At 51.8% G+C, this 24,324-nt stretch overlaps 1 protein-coding gene across 1 annotated transcript; it reads left to right on the top strand.

The window, feature by feature from the left end:
* Window positions 1–9,291: 9,291 nt before the first annotated feature.
* On the top strand, window positions 9,292–23,941 carry DBH (dopamine beta-hydroxylase). The gene is made up of 12 exons (XM_050320207.1): window positions 9,292–9,675; window positions 11,810–11,956; window positions 13,303–13,560; window positions 14,949–15,125; window positions 15,959–16,061; window positions 17,258–17,424; window positions 18,136–18,279; window positions 18,391–18,429; window positions 19,266–19,325; window positions 19,992–20,119; window positions 20,596–20,755; window positions 23,199–23,941. The coding sequence occupies exons 1-12, from the start codon at window positions 9,334–9,336 to the stop codon at window positions 23,331–23,333; spliced, it is 1,860 nt and encodes a 619-aa protein (XP_050176164.1). The 5' UTR covers window positions 9,292–9,333; the 3' UTR covers window positions 23,334–23,941.
* The last annotated feature ends 383 nt before the right edge of the window (window positions 23,942–24,324 follow it).

Here is a 24,324-nt window from a genome sequence, read left to right on the forward strand (position 1 = left end):
TGACAAGGGAGCACACACTGCCCCAGCTCCCACAGTGTGTTCTGCAGCCACCGGTCCCCAGAGTCCCAGCAGAGCTCTCCTGGGCATGAAGGATGCTTAGCATGTCTCAGAAGGCCCTGCCAGTCCTGTTTCATTCCCCCTCACCCGTCAGCAGTCTCAGCTGCCATCACCCCTGTTGTCTGCAAGCTCTCAAACTCCTTGGGCACACGGGCCCTTCTGCAGGCCACTGCCTCTCCCAGCCTCCTGGAGATGATGCTGGGAAGACAATCACATCCAGCCCGGATTCCCTCTGTCCATCAGGACATATGCCCTGTGTTCTGCAGCGTTCACATCCCTGGCCTGAATTCCTTTGGCATTCCCAAACTTATTCCCAAGAATGAACTAATTTTTCCTTTGGCAGTTTTTCAGCCTATCGATACTTGTTCTGTCCTTCTTGACTGATGAGAATAATCAGTGCTTTTATAGCACATCTGCTCTTTTTGAGATGGTATCACTTACAGCACTCCTTTAATCCACAGAGAGGGAAACAGTCACATTTAATTAATTGCTCAACAAATAAACTAATTACCACCAGCAATTTCAGCACACTTGCAACGCAGTTCAAACGCCTGTGCAGAGATGTGAGAGGCAAACCACTCACTTTGATGACAGGAAATCAAAGTGAGGGGGCAAAATTTAGTTTATCTTTAGAGAATCTACTTAAGACTATTATTGTTTAATTGTTATATGTTGAATCACTTAGTACTGAACTGTCTGTGTCGTGGTTGCTGTTCAGTTTTTCTTCAAGGTTGCCTGAACCACGTGCAAAAGATATTTAAAAGCTGTGCCAGGAATAAAAAAAAACCCAACCAATTTTAGCTTTTTATTACTTGTACAGGTCAAATGCCATTGTCTGGCAATTTATCATTGTATCCTTGCTTAGAAATATGAATGATGGAGGTTCTTTGCTTGGGCCATTCATTTTGGTTTCTATGCCTGCACTCCTGTACCACAATAAACATCCTCCTTGCTTCCCAGGGAGATGTCAAAGCAATTCTCACTGAGCTGAGCCCAGGATAGAAGCAAGGAAAAACAATGTTATAACAAGGACTTACCAAATGCTTGGGCTGCCTTGTGTGAGTACAGAGCTTGTTTTCTGGGTTCTAAGACGAGGTTTGCTTACCATAAGAGCAATTCTGTGAAGATCAGCTAGCTATGAAGGAGAAAAAGGTTTTTATAATATATTTCCATACTGCAGTGGTGTCCAAGACCTCCATCATGAGCACGATCTGGTCGTGTCAGGGGCTGTACAAACACAGAGTGCAAAGAGCCCTGATTCCCATGACTTTGCAACATAAATTTTTACAGAAGGGAAGTGCTAATTAGCATCCACAGTTTGAGAGCCAGTTGATAGCCTCGAGAGCTGGCAGCTGGCCAGCCACAACTTTCATCAACCCCAACATTTGGGAAGTGTCCTGTGCCTGCCAAGTCTGTGGGATAAACAGACCAGCAGCAGCCAGAAGCCAAATCCTTTTTAAATCTTAAGTACAGTGTTCAGGTTATGGCCACCTGCTTCCCTCCACCACCTCCAGTGGGTTATTTTCAGTGTAAATCCTTCGTTGAGTTCGTGTATTCACATTCCTGCAACCAAAAAGTCTTGGATTCCTCACACTTGACTCAGGACTCAGGGAGCAAACTGCCCGGGAATATTGTATGATATTCTCATCACTCAGCATCCAAAGCTACTCCCTAGGTTTTTTTCCCCACCTCCAGCTTGCTCCATCCCCAGGAAGCAACTCACAGTGTGTGGCCATCATGGAAGGGCAGGTTCCCACCTGGCTGTCATGACCCTGGAGGCATCTTCTGTCTGAGACTGATACATGACCAAAAACCACAACCAAACCTGAACATTGCTGGGAGCAAGTGGCTGCTGAAACACTGCCCAGCTCCCTGTGTGTATTCCCAGTGTTTCACTGACCTGGGGGACAACGGTGGCATTTCCAGACTGAAAACTCTTTCAGCAACCGCATTTTGGTGGATGTGACACAGACTAAGTGTGTGGCCTCCCAGGGATGCAATAAAATAAACACACACCTGAAACAGGGTAGCAAAGGGCACTTTATGTTATTAAAGGATCCCACTACTTGTGCAGGGTTTTGCTCCTACAGGGAATCACAGTGTTAGGGCTCTATAAATCAACTCCTGCCCATCACAGACCCTGGGAGCAGATTCAGATGCCGAATACACTGACAACACAACCTGGTCATCACCTGCCAAATACACTCTTTTTCTGTTCCTAAAGGAAGAGCCTTTTTCTTTGCTGCTCTCTGGCATTTGTTTTTGCCCTAAGCTCCCCAGCAGTAAACAGGACCCTGTGTGTGCAGCTGTGCAGGAGCAGCAGGAAGCTCTGAGGCTCAGCTCCTCACAGTGACAGCCACCCTCTGGTCCTGATGGAAGCACCGAGTGCTCTTCTCTGACTCTTCCCCATAATTATGGAGCTTCTTTCTCTCAGACAGTCCCAAATATTCACAGCAGCAGCCTGAAAGGTCTCCACTGCATCCTCCTGCTCTCTCTGGGATGTGGGAATCTGCCTGCAGTGCCTCAATCACCTCCACTGGATTTAAATGCAAATTTTATATTGCTGAGAACGGTAACCTGATCCCGAATTTGTGCTCTTCCATAGCAGCCTTTCTCCTTCTGCTTTAACCACCCACAATGTCAGAACCACCTGGTTTATAAATACAGCCCTAAAAACTGCCCATAACTGGGTCCTTGCACCTGCTGCTCCCACTGCTGTGGCTCAGGATGCTGTTTCAGGCAGGAGTGAAGCTGAAGAGGCCAGACATGATCCTGTGCAGCCGCTGGTCCGGGTGGGAGTGCCAGCAACAGGAAGGGCTGGGAGAGGCAGGAGGTGAGGTTAAGGATGCTCACCACGGATTCCCTGGTGTCCCTTTATACAGAGGCATGGATGCTGGGGGGACTGCTGGCACCAGGGGGCCGGGAGGTGCTGGGGGAATAATCCATCCGTGGGCATCTGGGCTGTGGTGGGAATAGTGCAGAGCCTTCTGCCACAGACCTGGAAAGCCAAAGAGATTGTATCTCCCACAGACACCTTCCTCTTCCAGCTTATTGAGGCTGTCAAGGGGTTTGTAGGGCAAGCCCTCCCTGTACAGAAGCCATGCTGAGTTTTCTGAAGGAAATCTCACTAATTCACAATTTCTACTCTTTTTTAGACCTTCTGCTAACTTATCCATTACAAACCTCAAGCACACAGGGCCTGCAGCCTTTGCCATTTGATGCACCAGCCCTTTTGCTAAGCTGATAAAGCTGCATCTTCAAACTCCTCAGGCTCTTTTGGCCCCAAGTCCTCTCCTGGATCAGCTCTCCTTGAAGCTGATCCGGTTTGCTGTGCAATCTTCAGGAAGCAGCTTAGTGCCAGAGAGCAACGGCTTGAGGAAGAGCAAGAAGAAAGGCTGGCATCAAAGAGCAGAGCCCCATGCAGGAGGACTCAGCATCAACCCACCCCCTCCTTGGAAATTCATGTGGCAGACAGCCCTGGACCAGAGCCCACAGCAGATTCCAGCTCCTCTTGCTGTTATTTCCTTCCAAACCAAAGAAGAACTCTTCCCCGCCGTTCTGGAGATGGGAGAGGACACTTCATGAGAATTAAGATGGTCCTGGAAAGTCAGGGGTGGCAGGTGATGGAAGAGGGCAGCACAGGATGTCCTATGTCTGAAGAGCAAAAACTGGGTTTGGTTTGTTTTTAAACGATAAAGCAGAACTTTCCTTACCAAATTTGGTATTCTTCACCACATGTCAGACGATGAAGCATGGAAATATGTCATCTTGGATGCACAGGGAGGACAACAGGAGAGAAAACAAGTGGATGGATGGATGGATGGATGGATGGATGGATGGATGGATGGATGGATGGATGGATGGATGGATGGATGGTTGTCCCACGGTGAAGGGCACCTGGAAGGCCAGGAATGAGCTGAAACAGCCATGGGCTGGGAGTGTCACCCCCAGGTGAGCATGGAGGGTGGGAGAAGGAAGGCACTGAGGTAGCACCTGTTGGACGAAGAGCCATCTCTGTGGTAGGACTGGAGCAAGCTTCTCATTCCTCCCCTGAAGAACAAGGCTAGAGCAGAGTTGATCCTGCCTGGAGCATCTTTTGCGGGGATACGTGAATCTGTGTTACAATGCGTGGAGATGGTTATTGCAAAGCCACTTTATTTATGGTGTTTTTATTGGCAGGGGAGTGGGAGTGCAATACAATTTTAGCCACTCTGATGTCTCCATGTCCCTTGCAGCCCACCTCCATTCTAGAGCAGATTTTTCTTCACATTACATGATTCCTCAAACTGTACAGAGGACTTTCTGCACCTGAAATGGTACAAAATTAGGATGGTCTTGCAGAGCAGGGTGAGGTGTGGGCAGCTCTGGCAGTGCTGATGACTGTAAGTCTCCACCACCATCAACAGTCCTGGTCCCCCACCAGCTGCAGGAAGCAGGATCTCTTTGCATACGGCAGGAATAACGTAGGACCAGGATTTGTGTGAAGTTCAGCCACTCGAACTTGAACCTGAAGAACTGTTGCAGTAGTTCTGGATGCACATCACACTGCAAGATGCAGGAGTCCAGATCTCAGGTGTGAGCAGGGGCAGTAACAGCCCAGACAGCAGCACCTTTTTTTTTTATCATTTTAGAAAAACCACGTTGAAGGCTGGAGTGAATCTCCAGAGCTCCCAAGTCGGAGACCACCACTCGGTTATGCTCCACTTCTCCAAGCTCACACAAATCTCTCCCACCTCCCACTGGCACTGTCCCCTGGATCACACCAACCCTTTATAAACACACCCAGAGAACGCTTTTGTCTCTTCCTGTCCTTTTCAGATATTTTGGGTATTTGTGGCAATCTCTCCTGTTTATATAACAAAGCCACAGCCCAGTGTTTGTGACACCATATCCATGGAAACCCTAATATAGCATGCACAGGCGACTAGATCTCATTAGGTGGCTCAGCTGCGGCAGCACTGGGGAGGGAGTTTCTCTGGGCTGCTCTGGTGGGAAGGGGCCTGGCTGCACACTCAGCCTTGAGCCCCTGGCGAGGCAGCACCTCCCAAAGAGAAATGATGCTCTCCTGTTGCTAATCTTGGCTGTCCCACCACCAGCTCGCCATGGCACGGCCCAGCCACCCACCTTTGTCGCTGCAGCAGGTCTGTGGGTGCACGGCTGGACCAGGAAGAGAGGCAGAAGTGATGGAGATGCTCAGTCATGGCAGTCCTTGCCAGAGCAGGAGCAGCAGGATCGAGCTGTAAAGAGCAGCTGAGGTCCAGTTCTGTGTCTGATTCAGGGAGACGACTCCAGTGCCAGTGGAGAGGTCCAACTGCATGGTTGGGCTGGGTCCCCTTTGGATGTGGTCCTCGCTGAGGAGGAGGCAGAGGTTTTCTTACAAGGTGTAAGAAAAAGAAAATTTTGTCCTGAGGAAGGCAAAACAGGTTAGGAGAAAGCAAGAAGTTGGAACAAGCAGAGGCTTAACAAGTGGGATGTTACAGCTTTTGTTGTTCTTGTGCTGTAAGGCACAAATTCATGTGCAATGGCTCTTGCCTCCCACTGCTGCTGGATCACAGTCTCCTCCAAGTGTCCTGTCCTGACTGTCACCAGCACATCTGTGGGTTAAACAGCAACTGCTGCTGTCACATGTGGAGGTTCCTGTGCAAAACCATGCAGCTCACTGTGACCCAGCAAGACCCAGGTGACAGACACATTAAAATCACTTTAGAGAGCACAGACACTCACCTGTGTCTCTGTTGGGCAACTGAAACTCAGATTTGTGTCCCCACCACCTTCTCAGTGCATGACAAAGCCAACAGTCAGTGGGCAGATCCCTGATCCTTCCGATTTGTTGTGGAAAGAGGACTGAGCAAAGTGATCCCTTGAAAAGGATGATAAACAGTTCTCCCAGTTTTGGGATGTATGGAACACCACCTGTGGGCCACAGGGCTGGTCCCAACTCTATGGCTCTGGAATAAAGGGTGAGAGGTGGATCTGGCCCAGAGAAATTGCAATACAACACCGATCAGGGCAGGGGGCCCCAGGACCCTGCATGTTGCCCATCCCCGTGAGCATCTTCCCTACTTGCCAGCTCCCTCTTCCCCCTTCTCACACCACGTCGGGTCCAGCCTGAGTCAGACACTGCCAAACCTCATCAGCACCGAGGCAAATTCGATCCTGGTCTGGCTGGCTGTGGATGGGGGCTGTGGATGGCAGAGCCCCGGGGCATGGAGAGCTGCACTGGCCGTGTGGGAGCAGACAGCAAAGCTTCCCTTCCCTCCCTGCCCTTGCCCAAATTGAATTTCCATTTGTGTTAGCGAGGCAATGGATTATAGCTCCGAGGGGTGCTGCCTGCTTCGGTCCCTAATTTGGCGCATCAATTGTGTTTAAACCTACTTACCTGTAAGGCAGCCTTTGTTCCAGGCAGGCAGCCCTCACTCCTGCCGATGGAGGCAGCTGCTTCCCCAGCTCCCTGCCACGAATGTCAGGCACTGCTGCTGCCAGGGCTCTGGAACCCACAGCTTATCTCCGGCTTTGCATCCAGGGTCATTAATGGCAATGAAAGGCCACAGCATTTTGCCACCAGGAGGGTTTGGATGTCTGGCCCCGCAGAGGGACAGGGTCAGCAACACCCACAGGGGGATTAAAGCTGCTGCTGGGGTTCATTCAGCATCCAGCTGGGGCCTGGGGGACTCAGCTGAGCACTGTCCATCAAAACCAGCCATTCTACAGGATTCACAGCACACTCCAGCTATTCCCTGGGTGTTACTGCACTCTTGGATCTTTTCTACCAGGGGATTTGGCAGGGTCTCTACCTGGGAGGGACATGGGGTGTGCAGAAGGACACCTGAGTCTCATCTCCAGCACAGGATGCTCCTGTGTTAGTACCAGCACAATTGTGGTGGCACTGGCTCTGTCAAGAGCTCACAGGTGGGCAGAAAGCTGCTGCTGCTGCTCTGCCCTCAAGAAAAGGGGTTGAACCACCCCCTAGTACTGGACCCATGGGAAGCTGCTCCATGTCAGCTCTGAGTGGTCAGAGATCCAGAAACAGGAAACTGGCATTTCCACATCTCATTGAAATCCTAAAATAAACACCTGAAGCAATGAATGGAAAGCTGGATCCTTACTCTTCACCTGGATTTCTGAGGGAGAAACTGAAGGGGAGAGAGGGAGATATACATTTTATTTTTTTTTCCTCTTCAAATAAATTCTCACTGCTTATCTGCAAAGTTCAGCTGTTTTCAAGCTGACCTGCCCGTGTTATGCTGTGCCACTGCAAATTCCTTCTCTACAGGAAAGCTCAGGAGCTCCACTTGCACACGCCAGCAACCTGGGGTTTCATCTCTAATAGAGGGAGGCAGAACTCGTTAGCTGAGGACCCTCTCCTACCCCCCAGTGAGGATCACTTGCCTTCCTGCCGTGCTGGCAGCTCAGCTTCTTCTCTTTACAATGAGGGAACAAAGCCAAGACAGGTGGAGACGTGGGTGAATCTGCTTGGAGGAGGTCAGGGATGGGGAAGGACAGAAATCTGTTCTCAGGGGCTTTCGTAACGCAGCCAGATGTCTGCCCAAGCACCAGGGCTGGAGGATGAAGGACACCCATAGGACGCCTTCAGTGCATCCAGGAATGAGCCCAGGAGCCTCAGGCAAAGTGGGGGGTGCTGCATCCTCCTCCAGGAAGGTGAGCAGAGCTGTGGAAGGATTGAGGTGCAGATCCAGCTCCCCAGGGCACTGCAGGGGCTCCATTCACAGCTCCCGTGAATACAACCCCAGCCCCCCAAAATGCCATGGTGGGGGCCTTCCCAGGCATCCCCAGTGACCTCCTGCATGTCATGCTATCCACACATGTGCTTTTGAGGCTGACACCAGCAGCAGTGGGAGGGCTGGTGTGGGACTGGGCTGTGCCCTGGAGTCATTGGACTAGAGGGGTGTGGGATGGGGCTGAGGGATGCTCATCTGGGAGAGCAGGTAGAGCTGAATCAGAGACCAAACCCTCTAACCAGCAGGTCACCCGACAAGGAGAGATGCCCCGGATCAATCGACGCATTCCTGAGTAATGGTTATGTCTTAGGACAGCAGAACCTCATCGAATTTAACGTGGAGATGCACACGCTGATGATTCATTAAAACACCCGGGCGCTGAGCTGAATCTATTTCCTCTCATTACACAAGGCTGGGAACCGTGGATCTGCCCCTGTGACATTGCTGCAAGGACCAGGAGTGAAACCCAAGACCCAGAGGGGACTGGGGGGGACTCCGCATGGAAGGCATCCGAGAGCATCTCCTGTCACGTGAGCTGGCATCAATAAAACAAGACCACAGACTCGGAGACTAAAGCAATGTGTGTGTGTGTGTGTGTATCAAGGAGCTTGAGGCAGTTCATTATAATTCCAATTAACGTGGAAAAGTTAATAACCGAAAGAGAATACATCAGACTTTAAACGAATGAGAAGGGGGAGGGGGAGAGACAAAAGGTGTCTTTAAACTGGAGTCGAAGTCCCAGAGTCACAAAAGCAAAGAAATAGCAAATATTTATCACACCCAATGGTCCAGGGAGGTAGGAGCTTTGATGGGAGCCAAACTGGGGTGGGAGAGGAGCTGGGCTTTGCATGGGAATCCTTATTTTTGGATGCTGTGCTGGGGTTTGGAAGGGCCAGAAATTAATCACAGAAAGGCAAAAAAGGAGAGGAGAGAGGGGAGAGGGGAGAGGAGAGATAAGAGATGAGAGAAGAGGAGAGGGGAGAGGAGAAAAGAGATCTCATTTCTGGCTGTTTGGGGAAAATCAGCATTTCTCTGGTATTTAACCTTGCAGGGAAAATATTTCAAACACTGTCAATATTACCTAATGCCTGGGAGCCCAGGCAAAGCCCTGCTTGTGATCAGGGCTCCTTTGTGCTAATATTCTGTCCGCCTTTGGGGTGATCCCAGGTTGGGGTACATGGGGACCCAGGCCAGAAGCACCACGAGCAAGGTAGAGCATGTCCATGCAGGGCTCAGTAAGAGCAGCCTGTGAGGCAACAGCCCTTTCCAGCCACTAAGGAAGATTTAAGAGTGAATCACATCAGCCCAGTCGAATTCAATTGCTATTGATAATGTCCATGTGCAATTAGAGCCAATTAAGGGGAGGCAGCGAATGACAAAAGCCAGAAGGTGGGGTGGGGTGTGTGTGGGGGGGTCAATACAAACTGTCCAATTTCCCAACAACTAAATTCAATTAAAGAGTATCACTTACCCAGCTTGCCCAGGAGGGCCAGCACATAAATGGGCCAGGGCAGGCAGCGGGTGCTGTCTGGGCAGCATGCAGAATTCCGGGAGCAAGCCCTGCTCCTGCCCCAGCTTCAAGCTGCGGGAAGTGGCATCCATGTACTTCACCATGATCGCCGTGTTCCTGGTCATCTTGGTGGTGGCTCTGCAGGGCTCGGCTCCCCGCGGGAGTGATTTTCCCTACAAGGTGCCCCTCGACCCCCAGGGGCTGCTGGAGCTCTCCTGGAATGTCAGCTACCCCGAGCAAGCCGTGAATTTCCAGCTCCTCATCAGGGACCTGCAGTTCGGGCTCCTCTTCGGGATGTCGGACAGGGGCGAGTTTGAGAACGCGGACCTGGCCGTGCTCTGGAGCGATGGGCGCAATTCCTACTTTGGGGTGAGTCACTTGTATGTTTGCATGGGTGCTTATGGAGTTCCCTCCCTGCAGGTGAATCTGGTTTGAAAGAGTAGGACTGGCCCAGGGCACAGAGCACATTGGACCAGTCCCACTGCTCAGGGGAAAGGGGTCCAAAAGGTCTTGGAAGGGTCTACCCCAGGGGAACCCATGGATCAGGTGCACACGATGGGTTTGGCATAGGAATTGAACCCTAAGAGAAAAGAATAAATACAGCAGCACATCAGCAAGGCTGAGTGGAACCAGAACCAGGATGTCTCTGCTGTGTTTAGCCGCAAAGAGCTCCAACAGGGGGTTGTACTGACCAGCTCACATTCACACACACACACACACACACACACAGGATGCATCAACACCTTGGTTTGCTTCTGTGCTGCCATCAGTCACATTAAAAATTAACCACAGCTCCCGTTAATGGCTTTGAGACAGGGCAAAAGTCACCAATCAGAGAGGCTGCTCCTGCCAGCACCAAGAACCCGGCTGCGAGTTGCCTCCGACACTGCCATCAGGATCAACAACAGGGACAACGGGGCAACCTGGGGGGGCTGTCAGAAATTAGACATGCAAATGTATTTGGGTGATAAGTGAACACCTCGTGGTAGCAAATGCGGAGGAGAAACTAATTTCTGATGGTGCTGTTTGATATTGCTGCTGCAAATCTCCACTCCTCCTGACACACAGTTTGTCTGAGTCCTTTCCCCAGACCACCACGTTCAGCTTATTGCCCTTGCACCTGGCTGCAGAAAGCAATTCACATTTTTCCCCGTGTGAGGCTTTCCAGCAAGTTAAATTTTTACCTCTCTGCTTACTTCAAATTAACCATAAAATACGTTCTTTCGCAATCAGCCGCAATGTGATCTGCAGTGTAATGAAAGCATGAAAACAGGGGCTTATTATCTGCACTGTTTTCCTGCTAATTACCAGCCATTCAGGATCTGTGGTGGCCCGAATGCTACAGTATCTCACAGCATCATTTTAAGAAAACATAAAGGATCATTTCTAATCTTGCCTCCGTGTGCTCACCGAAAGACAAACAGCACTGAGTGAAACACCCGGCAGCATTAAGGTTTTCTCTTTCACTTGGTGCTGAACAGCATCCTGCCTGGAGATTTCAATAAATCTCTCCAGTCCTGGTTTTCTCTCTCCCAGCAGCCTTTCTTCTGGATAAGTATGTCAGCTGTTAAAAAGATCCAAATTTGCTTAACCCCCCATGTACTACAAGATTAATTTGCACACCATATTCCTATGAAAACAAATGTCATGCAAGCTCCATGTAGCTGATTTTACTCTCTCCCTCTAAGGACAATATGTTCTCAAAATATGACTCTATAGTTCTGGCTGAAATTATGCCAAGTTGCTTTATTCTTTTTCTTCTGTTTTTTTCCCCCAAGATAAGAGAACTGATGTCACTTTTATATATGTATAGCAAGGCACTTCTTGGGTGCCTTTTCTCACTAAATAAAATATATATCAACGATAGAAACAAAAGATCAAGGCAACAACCCTGTTCAATTCCAAATTATTGCAGGATTTTATACTCCAAACCTTCAAGTCCTGGAGCACAGGAGTAACCTACTGTTTTGCTTCTCAGTGTGGCTTTGTCACCATCCTCAACAACGAGCAGTTTTTGAGAGGGCTTCCAGAACAATCTGACCACAACAAATAAGGATTTTGAAGAGGGGGCAGCAATTTCTGGGGCTGACATTACAGCCCAGCAGAGGTCTGATCCTAAATTGAGAGCAGCTGGCTTGTGGCAAGGGTTTTGGAGAGCACATCACCCCCTTCTAGAAGGTCCCCCCTGGACAAATACACCCAAAATGCAGCATAGACTGACCAGACTGATGCAACATTTTCATGTGCCCCTGCAGGCTTTCTTCCCCCCTCCTTTTCACATCTCAACTTTTAAAGGTCTTTCTGCAGACTATTAGTGCTGGGTCAGGTATTTCACAGGTCATCCTGTGCTGAGCACCAAGAGCCTCGTGGCAGGGGCTGTTCTGGCACCGCTGTGCCTGGGGGGTGCTGGAGCTGGGCATGGAGCAACCGAAACACAGACCCCAGGATCTGTAGTAGCTCTGGAGGTGCCTCTGGGCTGATCAGGGTGCTCTTTCTCTCACAGGATGCCTGGAGCGATGCCAAGGGGCAGCTCCACATGGATTCACAGCAGGACTACCAGCTCCTGGGGGCTCGGAGGGCCCCCGAGGGGCTCTACCTCCTCTTCAGAAGAGCCTTCAGCACCTGTGACCCCAAGGACTACCTTATAGAGGTATACACCACCACCCTCACCCCTCTGTGCCACTGTGGCACCCCTCAGCCCTGGGGCACAGCTCCAAACCCCCAACCTGTGTGGTTATATCTGGTTTTGGAGGCAGCATCAGGTGTTTGTGCTGCCTGTGGCAGAAAGGAAGCGAGCTACAGCTGTCAGTCCTGGGACATGAGTAATGTTTGGCACCATCTATTTATGACCCCTTATAAACCTCTATAAAAGTGCAGATTTTAGCTCATTTGCATCATCAGCTCCTGGTAAGCATGTGTTAGGTCTATATAAATACCTCCTGCATCACTCTGGTCTGCCGTCTGGAGCCAACTGTTGGGAGTGTTACGAAGAAGGGGTGGTGTATCAACAGGAGGCAAAGAGGAGGGTTGTGGCAGGAGCTGGAACAAAGGGACAGCAAATAGAGACACTGTGCTGTGCTTGTATGTGGCTTGCTGACGTTTCTCTGGGTCTGCATTGACCACTGCCCTGTGAGATGGGACTGGGGGGAAATCTTCCCAGTGGGGATGTCAAACAGCTTCAGAGTCTCAGCCATGGACCCCAGGTGCAGGCAGGAATTGGTGCAAGGCTCATCTCAGATGAAAGCCTTTGTGGGCAGGATATTTTAGAGCCAACGTGGGCACAGAGTGTCCTTGAGTTTTTGTTGCTGGTTTTTCAAAAGCTTGTCTTGTGGTGAGAAACATCTACCGTCTGCCAAAACACTGAGAGCCCTGGAGGAAAAAATCTGTGTGTGAACAAGGAAAAGACTTGCAGGTCTTTATTCTCTGATCCTTTAAGAACAGATTATTCTCTTTTTCCTTTCTTCCTTATCTCCTGTCCAGAGCTCTCTGTGTTCAGCAGCACCTTTCTTCCTTGCAGTAGACTTTGAGCAGAGCTTCTTGTGGCACCTTCCCCCTCAACAGGAGCTGGGAGAAAAGGGAGGATTTCAGGGAGAAGTTTTGTGTCTGCTGTTACTGCCCAGGCCTCTTACTGGGGCTGGGCTGCAGGGTGGGATGAGCCCTGCACTGATGGGGTTGTCCCAGCCTTGAGCTCATGAGAGAGGAGGGGCTCTGAAGCAAAACAGGGACAGTATGTTAAGCCTTATGGAATTTCAGACTCTCCCACCTGGCAGGGAACCCTCTGTGATCACCTCAGCCAAAGAAATGCCTCAGATCTATAATATTCCTGGGACAGCACAGCAGAGGGAACTACTGGTGCACTCAGGGTAGCTTCCCACCTGGGAATGGGTCAAGAGATCCATTCCTGGGTTCATGCCACCAGTACTGATACCAATAGTCCATGCAGCTCATGTTTCTACATGGTAAAAAACTGCCTGATATACTGTGTTCTTGCTTCAGGATGGCACTGTGCACCTCATCTACGGGATCCTGGAGAAACCAGTGCATTCCCTCCAAGCCATCAACATATCTGCCATCCACGGGGGGCTGCAGAGGGTGCAGCTGCTGAAGCCCAACATCACCATCCCTGAACTGCCCAGTAACATGAAGACCATGGAGATAAGAGCCCCAGACGTTGTCATTCCCAGCCAAGAGACAACCTACTGGTGTTACATGGTAGAGCTGCCAGAAAACTTCCCCAAACATCACATTATCATGGTAAGAAGTAGGAGGAGAGGCTGCCTTCCCCTGGGCAGATGAGCAATCATGTTTTCATTCAGCCATCCTGCAAAGTCCATCCCTTCCTTCCCTGTCGCAGGGAGGCTTTCAGACCCTTGCATCTTCCCAGACATGGGCCCAAAACATCTCCCAGAGCCATCCCACCAGCCAGTAGCATCCTAATCTCTCTTAACCCAAAATCAGAAGTTTCTCAACAGGAAGTGGCCAGTTGGTGTCTTTCCACCTGGCACATCCAGCAGGTACCAGGGCAGGCTCAGAGATGACTCCCTGCAAAGGCAAAGCTGTGGACATCAAGGACAGACCCACAGCAGGATTATGGCACAGCATGAGCTATGAGGAATATATAAGCATGGGAAACAAAGGAAAAGGGCTGGCAAGAGCAGGGCATACTCAAAAAAAAGAGGGTTACAGACATAAATAAAACTTATGTGCCTTGCCCAGGCGTGTTGCAGGTGCTTGGGTCACCTCCCTCAAAGGAGAGGAGGAAACCTGCTGGCAGCCTAATGCAGGGAAAGGATGAGCCCTGGCAGCTGTGGAGGTGGCTTGGCAGGTGAGCTGGCACACCCAGAGTCAAAACCACACAGTGGAGAGAGGGAAAACCTGAAGCAAGAGCTGAAGCGAGTGCTCGGTGATTTATAGGGGAGAGACGGTGCTGCAAAGGAAAGCTCAGAAGGAGGATTTTCTCTCTAACAGATGGTGTGAAGTGAATCATCTGTGTGTAAGTAAAAAGCCTGTAACTCCTGATACCTTCCCGCTGCTGCAGATCACTTCTACAGCTGGCACTTTTAGCCAAAGCCATTCCTCAGACTGGTTTTAATCACTCTTTCTACCCCAAATTCCACTTGCCATGCCTCAAGCAGCTGTCAGATAGAAACAAAACCCAACAGCTTCAGTCAGAGCTACCATAAGGTGGCCAGGACTCTTTTTAGGAAAAAGCATTGTCCCCAGGGTCACCTCAGCCCTGCAAGACTGGGACTCAGTCATCACAAAGCAGACCAAGATCTTCTGCTGACCCTGCACCTGTTGCTGGAAAAAGGATGAGGTGTTTCTATATGTGGTCTGGTGGGCTCTGGGTTGGTCCCAAGGCCAACCAAGAGACTAAATGTTTCCACAACTGCCTTGAGTGCTGTCCTTGGGTGCTAGTTCCAGCTTAACCTCCTCTTGCTAGCCAAAATATAAAGTAAAAGCTCTTGGTGCTTGGTGCCCCACACCCAGAACAACCTTCCCTCCCCACCACGGGGTAGAAACTGTCTCCCATTCAGTAGCAGGTGCCAGACATACCTGTCTTAGCTCCTCCTGGAGCCTGGACGATGCCAGCCTCAGGGATTGACTCTCAGTGTGTCCTCCTTCTGGGATCTGCTTTGCAGTACGAGCCGGTGGTCACGGCGGGCAACGAGGCTCTTGTCCACCACATGGAAGTCTTCCAGTGCGCGGCCGAGTTTGACACCTTCCCCCGCTACAACGGGCCCTGCGACTCCAAGATGAAGCCAGAGCGGCTCAACTACTGCAGGCACGTGCTGGCAGCCTGGGCCATGGGAGCACAGGTGGGTGCAAAGGTGAAAACTGTCCTGTTGCCTCCCAGCCCTTCCCAGTCCCCTCTTGGGGTTGCCCTGTGTGAGTTGCTCCCACCCCATTCTCCGCTGGGGTTTGGGTCCAGCCCTGTCTGACCTCCCCAACCTCCCCCTGGGTGCATCTGAGCTCCTGCCTCTCCCCAGCTCACCTCCTTGGTGCCATGAATCTGGATCCCAGGTGCAATACAGTTTGGGTTTCCCCCAACTTCATATCTCAGCCCTGATCCAGTCTGGGTTTCCCCCTGTTCCTGATTCTGGGTGTAATCCAGTCCATGTTTCCCCCTATTCCGGTTCCCAGATGTGATCCAGTCTGGGTTTTCCCCATTCTGTATTCTGGCCCTGAGCCAGCCCGGAATTCCCCCTATTCCAACCTCATCCAATCTGGTCTTTCCCCCATCCTGTATCCCACCTGTGATACAGTCCATGTTGTCCTCAATTCCAGTTAGGCACTGGAAGAGGCTCCCCAGGGTAGAGGTCACAGAGTTCAAGGATCCTTTGGACAACACCCTCATGCACATGGTGGGATTTCTGGGGTTATACTGTGCATGCCCAGGAGTTGGACTTGATGATGAGCCTTCCAACTCAGGACATTCTGCTGGGGGGTTATGTCACTGCATGTACCTGTGGCACAGGAGAAGCCTTTGGAAACAAGACCAGCTCACCAAGCACAACCAAGAGCTCAAGTCATGCCCCTCAGCCCACAGTGAGGGTCAGGATGATGGCCAGACATTTCCCTTTGGCTTTTCAGCCTTGTCCCTAGGATAAGCCACCCCACTGCTCCCCTAACACCCTCCCTCTGCTTCCAGGCTTTCTACTACCCTGAAGAGGCAGGTCTTGCCTTCGGTGGCCCAGGCTCCTCCAGATATTTGCGCCTCGAGATCCATTACCACAATCCTCTGGTGTTCAAAGGTGAGGGGGTGTGAGCAATGCCTGCTGCCTCCCCAGTAAGGGGAGAGCTGGGGAGATTCCAGGGAAGGCCTGACATCCTGTTGGGGAGGGCTCTGGACAAAATCATAGCCCTGTTGGCAGCTATCTGGAGGCACGATGGTCCAGATCTGTCCTAGCAGGAAAAATACATTAAGTTCCCACCATGGTGCCTCTTTTCTGGTCTCAGCAAAGTCATCTTTGCTGAAGGCTGGACCTGTGCAAGCCCAGAGGTGGAGAAGGATGCTCAGGAAAGGAACCTCTCTGAGCCTGCAGGCAGAAAACTACCCCTACAGAGTTCCTGCGGGGATGTGATCCAAAACAGCACCAATATTTAGCTGGACTGTCTCTGGGTGTCCCTCCAATTTCCTTGCAAGGTGGTGGTGGTGGATCTCAGAGCAAGAGAGACAGTGGTGCCAAGTCACCAGGGAGGAAGCAGCAGCAGCCTGGCTGGGGATGGGGGGATGTGGATGTTGTTTTACTGTACTCCTGCTTCGATAACATTGTCAGGAGACACATTGAAAAAAAAATAAGGTTCCAAACAGCCCAGTTTCTTCATTAACATAAAAACAAGTAGCTTCTTGACTACCCAAGTGTATTTTTAGGAGACCAGAGCATATGCACTGTAGATCAGTCATAGCACATTCGGCAACTCGAGAAGAAACACGTCTATAAATACAGAGCTCATGTCTTTCATAATTTATCTGCTTTTGCATGTTAACCAATAGTGTCTCCCCCGTTATTCTTATCCCTGAGTGGGCTAAAGCCTGGAGACAGGGGGTTCAAAGCTGGCCTGAACCCCTCCTGACCTACTGACCCTGCTCTTTCCCTTTGCTTTCGTGGCCTTAGACTTCTGGATGTATCAGCTAAAGAAGATGCAATGACCCATATTTCTGAGGGACTTCTCTAAAGCACCCCATGCTCTGTGTCCTTCTGCTTTGGGCTCTCCAATGGCACCCTTATCTCACTCTCCTGGGAGCAATTCAGCCTTAGGTCAACAGCCTCTCTAGGGGAGCAGGCGCGTCTGGGCGCACTCAGCAAAGACTTGCATGAAAATGCCGAGGATTTAAAACAAGAACCACGCACAGGTTTAGAAAGCGAGAGGCTGACGATGCAGGGCAGTTTATCACACCTGACCTTGTCCCTGCAGTGACTCGTCCTCGTCCTCTCTCGCCCACCAGGTCGCCGTGACTCCTCAGGGATCCGGCTGTACTACACGGACAACCTGCGGCGCCACGACGCCGGGATCATGGAGCTGGGCTTGGTCTACACGCCCGTCATGGCCATTCCCCCCGGCGAGGACGCCTTTGTCCTCACGGGCTACTGCACCGACAAATGCACCCAGGTGGTGAGTGCCCGGCCTCTCCACCCCGGCTTCACCCCGGAGAACAAAGTTTACTCACGGCTTTCCCCAGGCCCCAGGCAGAACTGAACTCCAGTCTCCTGGTTCCCAGTTTTGAACTTACCGTGAGGTTGTGCTGAAAAGAAAAAAAAAAAAAAAAAATCTGCTGTGTACAACAAACAGAGAGCAGCTGGTTGGGACGTGCTGAATCCCCCTCGAAGCAGCTCTCCTGGGGAGCCATCTGCTCCAGCTCCCCGGGGTACCATTCCCATAAAACTTACTGCCGAGCTGGCTGTGTCCCAGTGGTGCTTCCCTCCATGGGGAAGAGAAAATTGGCTTCTGCGTCCAAGGAGCTTGCCAAGAGCTCTCTCAAAGATGGTTCTGAAATGCCCACCTTGCTCTCAGGGATATTTTAGTATACGTTTTTGTAGGGCCTACCCAACAGGAATCATTTGTTCCACCGCTAACGAGTGCAGGGAAGCAAGCAGCATCCGGCTCAGCTGCTCCTGCTGACCCAGAGAGCTGGTTTGGCAGCGGACTGAGAGTCTGTCCCTCTGCCAGGAGCTCCCTGACAACCTGCTCCGAGGGGACAGTGATCCCCTAAACTCCTGTGTGAGAGCCAGGACAGGGGCAGCTGGTTCCCAGCACACAGCAGGGGATGTGTGGGAGGGGAGAGGGATGGGGTCAGCATGGGGCCTTGAGCTGTCCTTCCCCCAGGCTCTGCCCGCTGCTGGCATCCGCATCTTCGCCTCCCAGCTGCACACTCACCTGGCAGGAAGAAAAGTGGTGACAGTGCTGTCCCGGGACGGGAGAGAGCGGCAGGTTGTGAACTCCGACGGGCACTACAGCCCTCACTTCCAGGTACAGGGGTCTGCAGGGGCAGTGGGGTCCTGGCTGGGTGTCACCCGAGGGGTTGCCCTGGGCGCAGTGCCACGGAGCTGCTCTGATGTGACCCCTTTCCTTCCCTCCCAGGAGATCCGCATGCTGAAGGAGGTGGTTGCAGTCTTTCCAGTGAGTTGCTCCAGAAACCGTGGCAGCTTCCAAACAGCACACCCTGACCCCATGACCTTGAGCCCCCCTGCCTCCTTCCATCACCCCATCCCCTCTGGGGACGTCCCTGTGGGCTGCAGGACAATGCCGCCCCTGGGTCATATCTGCCACCCTCACGCCTCGGGGATATCGGGGCCCATCTCATATGGCACAAAACTGGTGTGTGGGCAGCAAGGAGCTGAATTAAGCACCTAATTTAGTTGGACTTCGTCTACCAGAGGGAGGCTCCTCAGGGGGTGAGGATGAACCACAGTGGTGCCCCCTCTCCTCTCTGGGCAGAAGGAGAGGAAGAGGTTCAGCATCAGTGGTGGGAGTGTGTGGTAAAACAGAGGTGGGAAGTGCCCTGGAGCCTTTTGGGTGAGGAAGAACCTGGCTGCAAAGTAGAGGACACCTGTGGGACCTGCCATGCCCCACGAGGCTGCCCAAAAAACTCAGCACTCATTGAGACCCCACCCACATCTGTGCTGGGACCCCGCGGTCCCCAGCGCTGACTGTGACAGGGAGGCTGTTGTGCCATCAAGTCGGGTACAGATCTGGCACTTCAAACTGTTGCCTAAGTGCATTTTTTTAAGGTATTTCAGCCCTGCAGAAATTCTTAAAAAGCGAGGAAAGCAGGAAACACCATCCCTGGGATACAGCCCTAGGGAATCTCCACAGGGGATGCAAGTTTAGCAAGCGCTCCTGTGGCATTGTAGAGAGTGCTGGTGGGGAAACAGGCTGCTGATATGGGGAGCAGAGATCTGCTGTGTTGTATGCTCCCCAAATCCCTTAATTTGCCTGTGTTTGAACCTCCCCAGGGAGATGAACTCATCACCACCTGCACATACAACACACAGAACCGGAGCCAAGTCACCGTGGTGAGTGCAAGGGCAGCTCACCTGCCTTGTGTGGGGCTCAGGTGTGTTGGTACCCCAGGGCTGGGGGCACCCACAGAGTGGGCTCCTGCATGAACCCAGGCTGAATCACAGCCAGAAACCAGAGGGAGTGTGGGAAGAAGGGAACTCACAAGGCTCTGCTGCCTGCAGCGGGGATGGCAAGGTGCTAATTGTGAAGTAGCATGTGTCACTCTAATTCCCATCACAAACTGTTCCACCAGGAATTAATTGTAATTAAAGAGAAGTGGCATTTTTTGACAGTGCGTGTTATTTTCTTACATAGGTAGGAAAAAAAAAAAAAAAGAGCCTGACAGAGGTACCATGGTACCATCAACAGGGACAAAGCTAAATATAGCAGAGGGATTATAGGAAATCTGCATTTTAATGTAAACCACACTGTCTAGCCTGAAAGTCTGTCCTTGCACAAAGGGCAGATGGGCAGAGTGCTGTCCATCCCGTGCACCTGAAGGGGTGTGTATATCTATATTTATGTATCTATATCTATTTAGATACCCAGATATATAGATATACAGATTATAGCTATAGATATATGTGAGCTTTGTGTCCCCCTGCCCTCGCTGCTGGCTGTGCAGCCCCGGCAGGGCATAGTCAGACTCCGCTGCCATCACCTTTGTGTCTGTGCTGCAGGGAGGGTTTAGCATCCTGGAAGAGATGTGTGTGAACTACGTGCACTACTACCCCCAGACGCAGCTGGAGCTGTGCAAAAGCGCCGTGGATCCGGGATACCTGCACCGATACTTCAACCTCGTGAACAGGTACAGAGCCCCTGCATGGTGGGGCTGAGGGGAGAGGCATCAGTGCAAAACTCTGTGGTGGTAACACCAGAAAAAAGACAAACCCAGGGTTCAAAGGGTGATTGTGGGGTGAGAACTTCTGGGAAGGGAGAGCAGTCCCGAGAAAGGACTTCACAGAAAGAGTCAGAGCATGACCACGTGCTTAAGTGCAGAATATTCCTTATAACCCAAGGCAGACACCGAGCATCCCTGCCAGAGAAGCTGCAGCCCATCCACCCAGAATGAGAGGGGAGATGCTGACCTTGCACAGGGTGTCCTACCCACAGGCAGTCAGCTGGCCCCAAATCCTTCCCTGCAGGTGCCTGCTGCTCTAGGCGCTCCCTGTGCCCAGCGCTGACTTCGGAGCCGCTCCAGGTCGAGCTTTAGGCAGGCAGGAATTAGTCACATCCAGGGGGACAGCACTGCTGTGTTTCAGTGTGGCGTTTCTCCTGCCCCAGGTTTAACGACGAGGAGGTCTGCATGTGCCCGCAGGTGTCTGTCCCACAGCAGTTTGATTCTGTCCCCTGGAACACGTTCAACAGAGATGTGCTAAAATCCCTCTACGGCTTCGCTCCGATCTCCATGCACTGCAACAAATCCTCCGCCGTCCGGTTCCCGGTATGTAGAGCTTCAATCCCAAGGCTTCCCAACAAAACTCCCAGCTGTAGGTAAAGAGCAGCTTGGCAGAGCTGTGGGAAGGTCTGTGCCAAGCACATGGGTCAGGTGTCCAGTGCTCAGGACACATCTAACACCCAGGGGGCTCAGGGCAGGGAGCTGGAGCTGCCAGGACACAGAGTCCAGCGCCAGTGCTTAAACAATCTGTCCAGAGCCCACCATGGATGATCCCAGCCAGACTTAATTAGGAGATGCATTTGCATAAAATGATTTGGAGGCTGCTTTTGCTGAGCGTTGAAGTAGGGCCGGCTCCAGATCCAAGGAGAAACGTGAGGTGGTTTTTAGGATTCTGGCAAATCACATCAGGTCCCAGCAGAGCGAGCTCATTAGGCACAGCATCTGTGCAGGCTCCAAATGTGGCGATCCAGCAAAACGTGAAGGATACAGGACTGTGAGATCCTTAAAGGAAAAACAGGCCCAGTGATGAGGGACATAACGATGATGGCAATGAAGATTTAAAACCCTTCATGGCCTCATCTCCCAGTGCCATTTATCAGTGTAATAAACTTAGATGATAGCCTATTCCTGGATCCAGGGATATCCACTGCAGCACAGGAGGATGCCAAGCTGACTGCAGGGATGACCATCAGCTTTCTGCCCCAGTAAACTCCCTTCAACAAAGTCCACCCTGGAGTGGTCAGAAACCTTTCCAGTTTCCTGGAACTGAAGACCCAGCACCTCTCAGCCGTGCAGAGGACAGAAGTGCAGAACAGTGGTGCAGAAGTTTTGTGCAGCAGGGGAATTATGAATTAAACCTCTTCATTACAGTTCAGACAACTCTCTTGATTTCAGAGAGGTCTGGGGGCTTCTGGGAAGGGACTCGAGCAGAGCAGAGCCAATGCTGGCACAAAGTGGGTCACGGGCACCACAGCTAGGGAGAAGGAACTGAGCTGCCTCCCTGCTCTGCTGGTGCTTCAGAGCGAGCCCAACCTTGAGACATCTCATTTATTCCATACTGTTTCTGCCAAGAGAAAAGCACCAGCTTCTAATTAAGCTCATGTTTTTGCAGTTCAGTGATCCCAAATCTGATGATTTCTGGAAGGAACTAAGTGCTGTTAATTATCAAGCAAAATCTCAAGGTACCACTTGTGAGAGGCAGCAGGGATGATGCCATCCCCAAGTCCCCTGCACCCACAAGGGCTCACAGTAAACTCCCTTTATTCAGATTTCCACTTGAAAGCACTGAAAACAACAACTATCAAGACACTCCAAGTGCCTTTGATCCATATGAAAAGCAGGCACGGGGTTTGGGATGTATCAGCAGGGCATACGCTGCAGCAGATGGGTTCAGGACTGGAGCCGAGCCCTGGAGCAGATGCACCCTAAACATCCTTAACTGCTCCCCTAAGCTAGAAGGGTACAGGAAAATAGTTGTTTCTCCAGCTGGTGCTCCCCTGCAATGCTCTCCCCTCTCTGGTTGCTCCCCAGGAGCTTTGGAAGGCTCCCTCCATCCCACTCCATCTTTCCCCAGGGTTTTCCTGGTGCTGGTGCAGGCTCTGGCCTGTTTCGCTTGACATACCACAAGAAATTTTGGCTGAAAACATAAATTCAACTTTCATCTTGCTGATGACTCACAGCTCTACCTCTGCTCTCCAGACCTCCCTCCTCCTGCTCACGCTGCGGCTCAGCCTCTCGCTGACATTTCCGCATGAGCACGCAGCCAGCAGCCAAACTGCAGCATCACCAAACCAGAGCTGAGCCCCACTTTGCCCTCACAGCCCCTGCCCACATCTCCACTGGCCACTAACCCAGACCAACACGTCACATCTGAGTCAGATCCTGCTCGGCGGGCTCAGCCCTCGGCACTGCCTGGACCTGGCAGATTGCTCTGTGCAGGGAACATCCCCGAGACAAGGTGTCTCCTCACATGCACAGAGCTGGAGGTTTTGTCCTGGTCGTGGTCACCCTGAGCCCTGATGGCTGTGACAGCCCTTCCCCAGCTCTGCCACACGGCACCTCATCCAGGCTGCTGCATCCCTCCTGCTCTGCAGCAGCTGCACAGGAATGTCCATGCTGGAACACTGTAAATTCCTGCCAATTTTTGGTGGAGAGTCTTTTTCAGAGCATGGTGGTGCCTGTGGGACTCTCTGGTTTGAGTTGCCTCCATCAGATTTGGTGGGTAACGCTTTTTGGGGTGGAAACATCCTAATTGTGGTGGGTTTGTGAAACACGGTGCACTGCAGACGTCTGCGCCGCTAAGGGGATGTGTAGGTGCTCCTGTAAAATGAAGAATTAGTAATATGAATAATTAGTAGCATCTCATAAGAAAACATCCTGATTTTGGCTGAAAACACTTCAAATATTAAAGCACATTGGAGAGATGGGGAGAAACACCAAGTCTCCAAGTACCTGAGACTTGGTCTCACGGTGCCAAACTCTCTTGCAGGGCGAGTGGGAGAAGCAGCCGCTCCCCACCATCACCGAGAGGCTGCAGGAGCCTGTCCCCCACTGCCCGCCTGCCCCAGGGTCTCAGCCTGCTGCCCCCATCCCCCTCAACCTGGGCCAGCTCAGGAGGGACTGACACGATGCCTCGTTCCTTCCATCACGATGGGAAGTGCCTCCGGGCAGGAGCATCCATGGGGAACATCCCGTCGCTGTCCCCGTGTCCTGCCCACACAGCGATGCCAACTGGTGCCCGGGTCCCTGCAGGGGGCTTGGGGCTCATGAGCTAGAGTTCAGAAAGTACCCTGGAGATGGAAAGTGCTATATTTAGTGTGTTATTAGCAATCCTGGCTCTGAGTAATGCTGCTTTCCACCCCCGGAATAAGAATGTGGAGGTGTGCTATTGTGCTAAACCCAGCGTGGCCCCAGGGAGTGGGGGGAGAACCTTGTTTTCCCACAGGGAAATTGAGGCATGGACATGTGTGGGAGCAGCATACAAGCCCTGCAGTGCCCCGTGGTCCCTTTTAGCTCAGGATGGCTCCACAGGTGCTCTCCCACCCTGCCAGCCATGGTGGGGATGGAGGGAGGGATGCCATGATGCCCACCTGACACTCACCTCCCCTCTACAAGGACTGCAGCTGCCCACCATGCTCCTTCCCCCACTCCCCCATGCTGGGGGTTATTCCTCTCCATGCCACCAGATGCCAATGGCTGGGAACAAATGATACCTCTGGGATAGGGTTTAGAAAGGGGGAGGGATGGGATGGGGAGGCACGGTGGGGAGGGGAATGACAGATCTTTTGTCAGGAAAAAATTACTCCATTAAATATCTAAATGTAAAATAAATTGCTTTTTGCTGTTGAGCTCCAAGGGGAGAACGCTCAGGAGGAGCAAAGGGAAGACTGGAGGTGAGGCAGGAGAGATCATGTCCATCCCAGCTGAGTTTCTGCCCTTGCTGCCCCGGGGCAGGTGGGATCCAGGCCAGGTGGCCCCCAAAATTCACCCTCACAGCCACCTTGAGTGTAAGGGAAATCTCAGGACAGAGCACTGCACATCAGAAAGGCCTTTTAAAAGCAAAACGTGATCTTCCATGCACAGAGTGGATCCCTGGCTTGGCAGGGAGGCAGCAT

Source organism: Myiozetetes cayanensis, unplaced genomic scaffold (genome assembly GCF_022539395.1).
Source record: "Myiozetetes cayanensis isolate MyiCay16 unplaced genomic scaffold, myiCay2020 scf23, whole genome shotgun sequence".
Taxonomy (NCBI): Eukaryota; Metazoa; Chordata; class Aves; order Passeriformes; family Tyrannidae; genus Myiozetetes; species Myiozetetes cayanensis.

Excerpts from the sequence above, each read along its gene's own strand:
- DBH (XM_050320207.1), top strand. The coding sequence starts at position 9,334 with ATGCAGAATTCCGGGAGCAAGCCCTGCTCCTGCCCCAGCTTCAAGCTG. Across the intron at positions 11,957-13,302 it reads CCAAGGACTACCTTATAGAG|GATGGCACTGTGCACCTCAT; the intron begins GTATACACCACC and ends TTCTTGCTTCAG. Across the intron at positions 17,425-18,135 it reads CCGACAAATGCACCCAGGTG|GCTCTGCCCGCTGCTGGCAT; the intron begins GTGAGTGCCCGG and ends TCCTTCCCCCAG.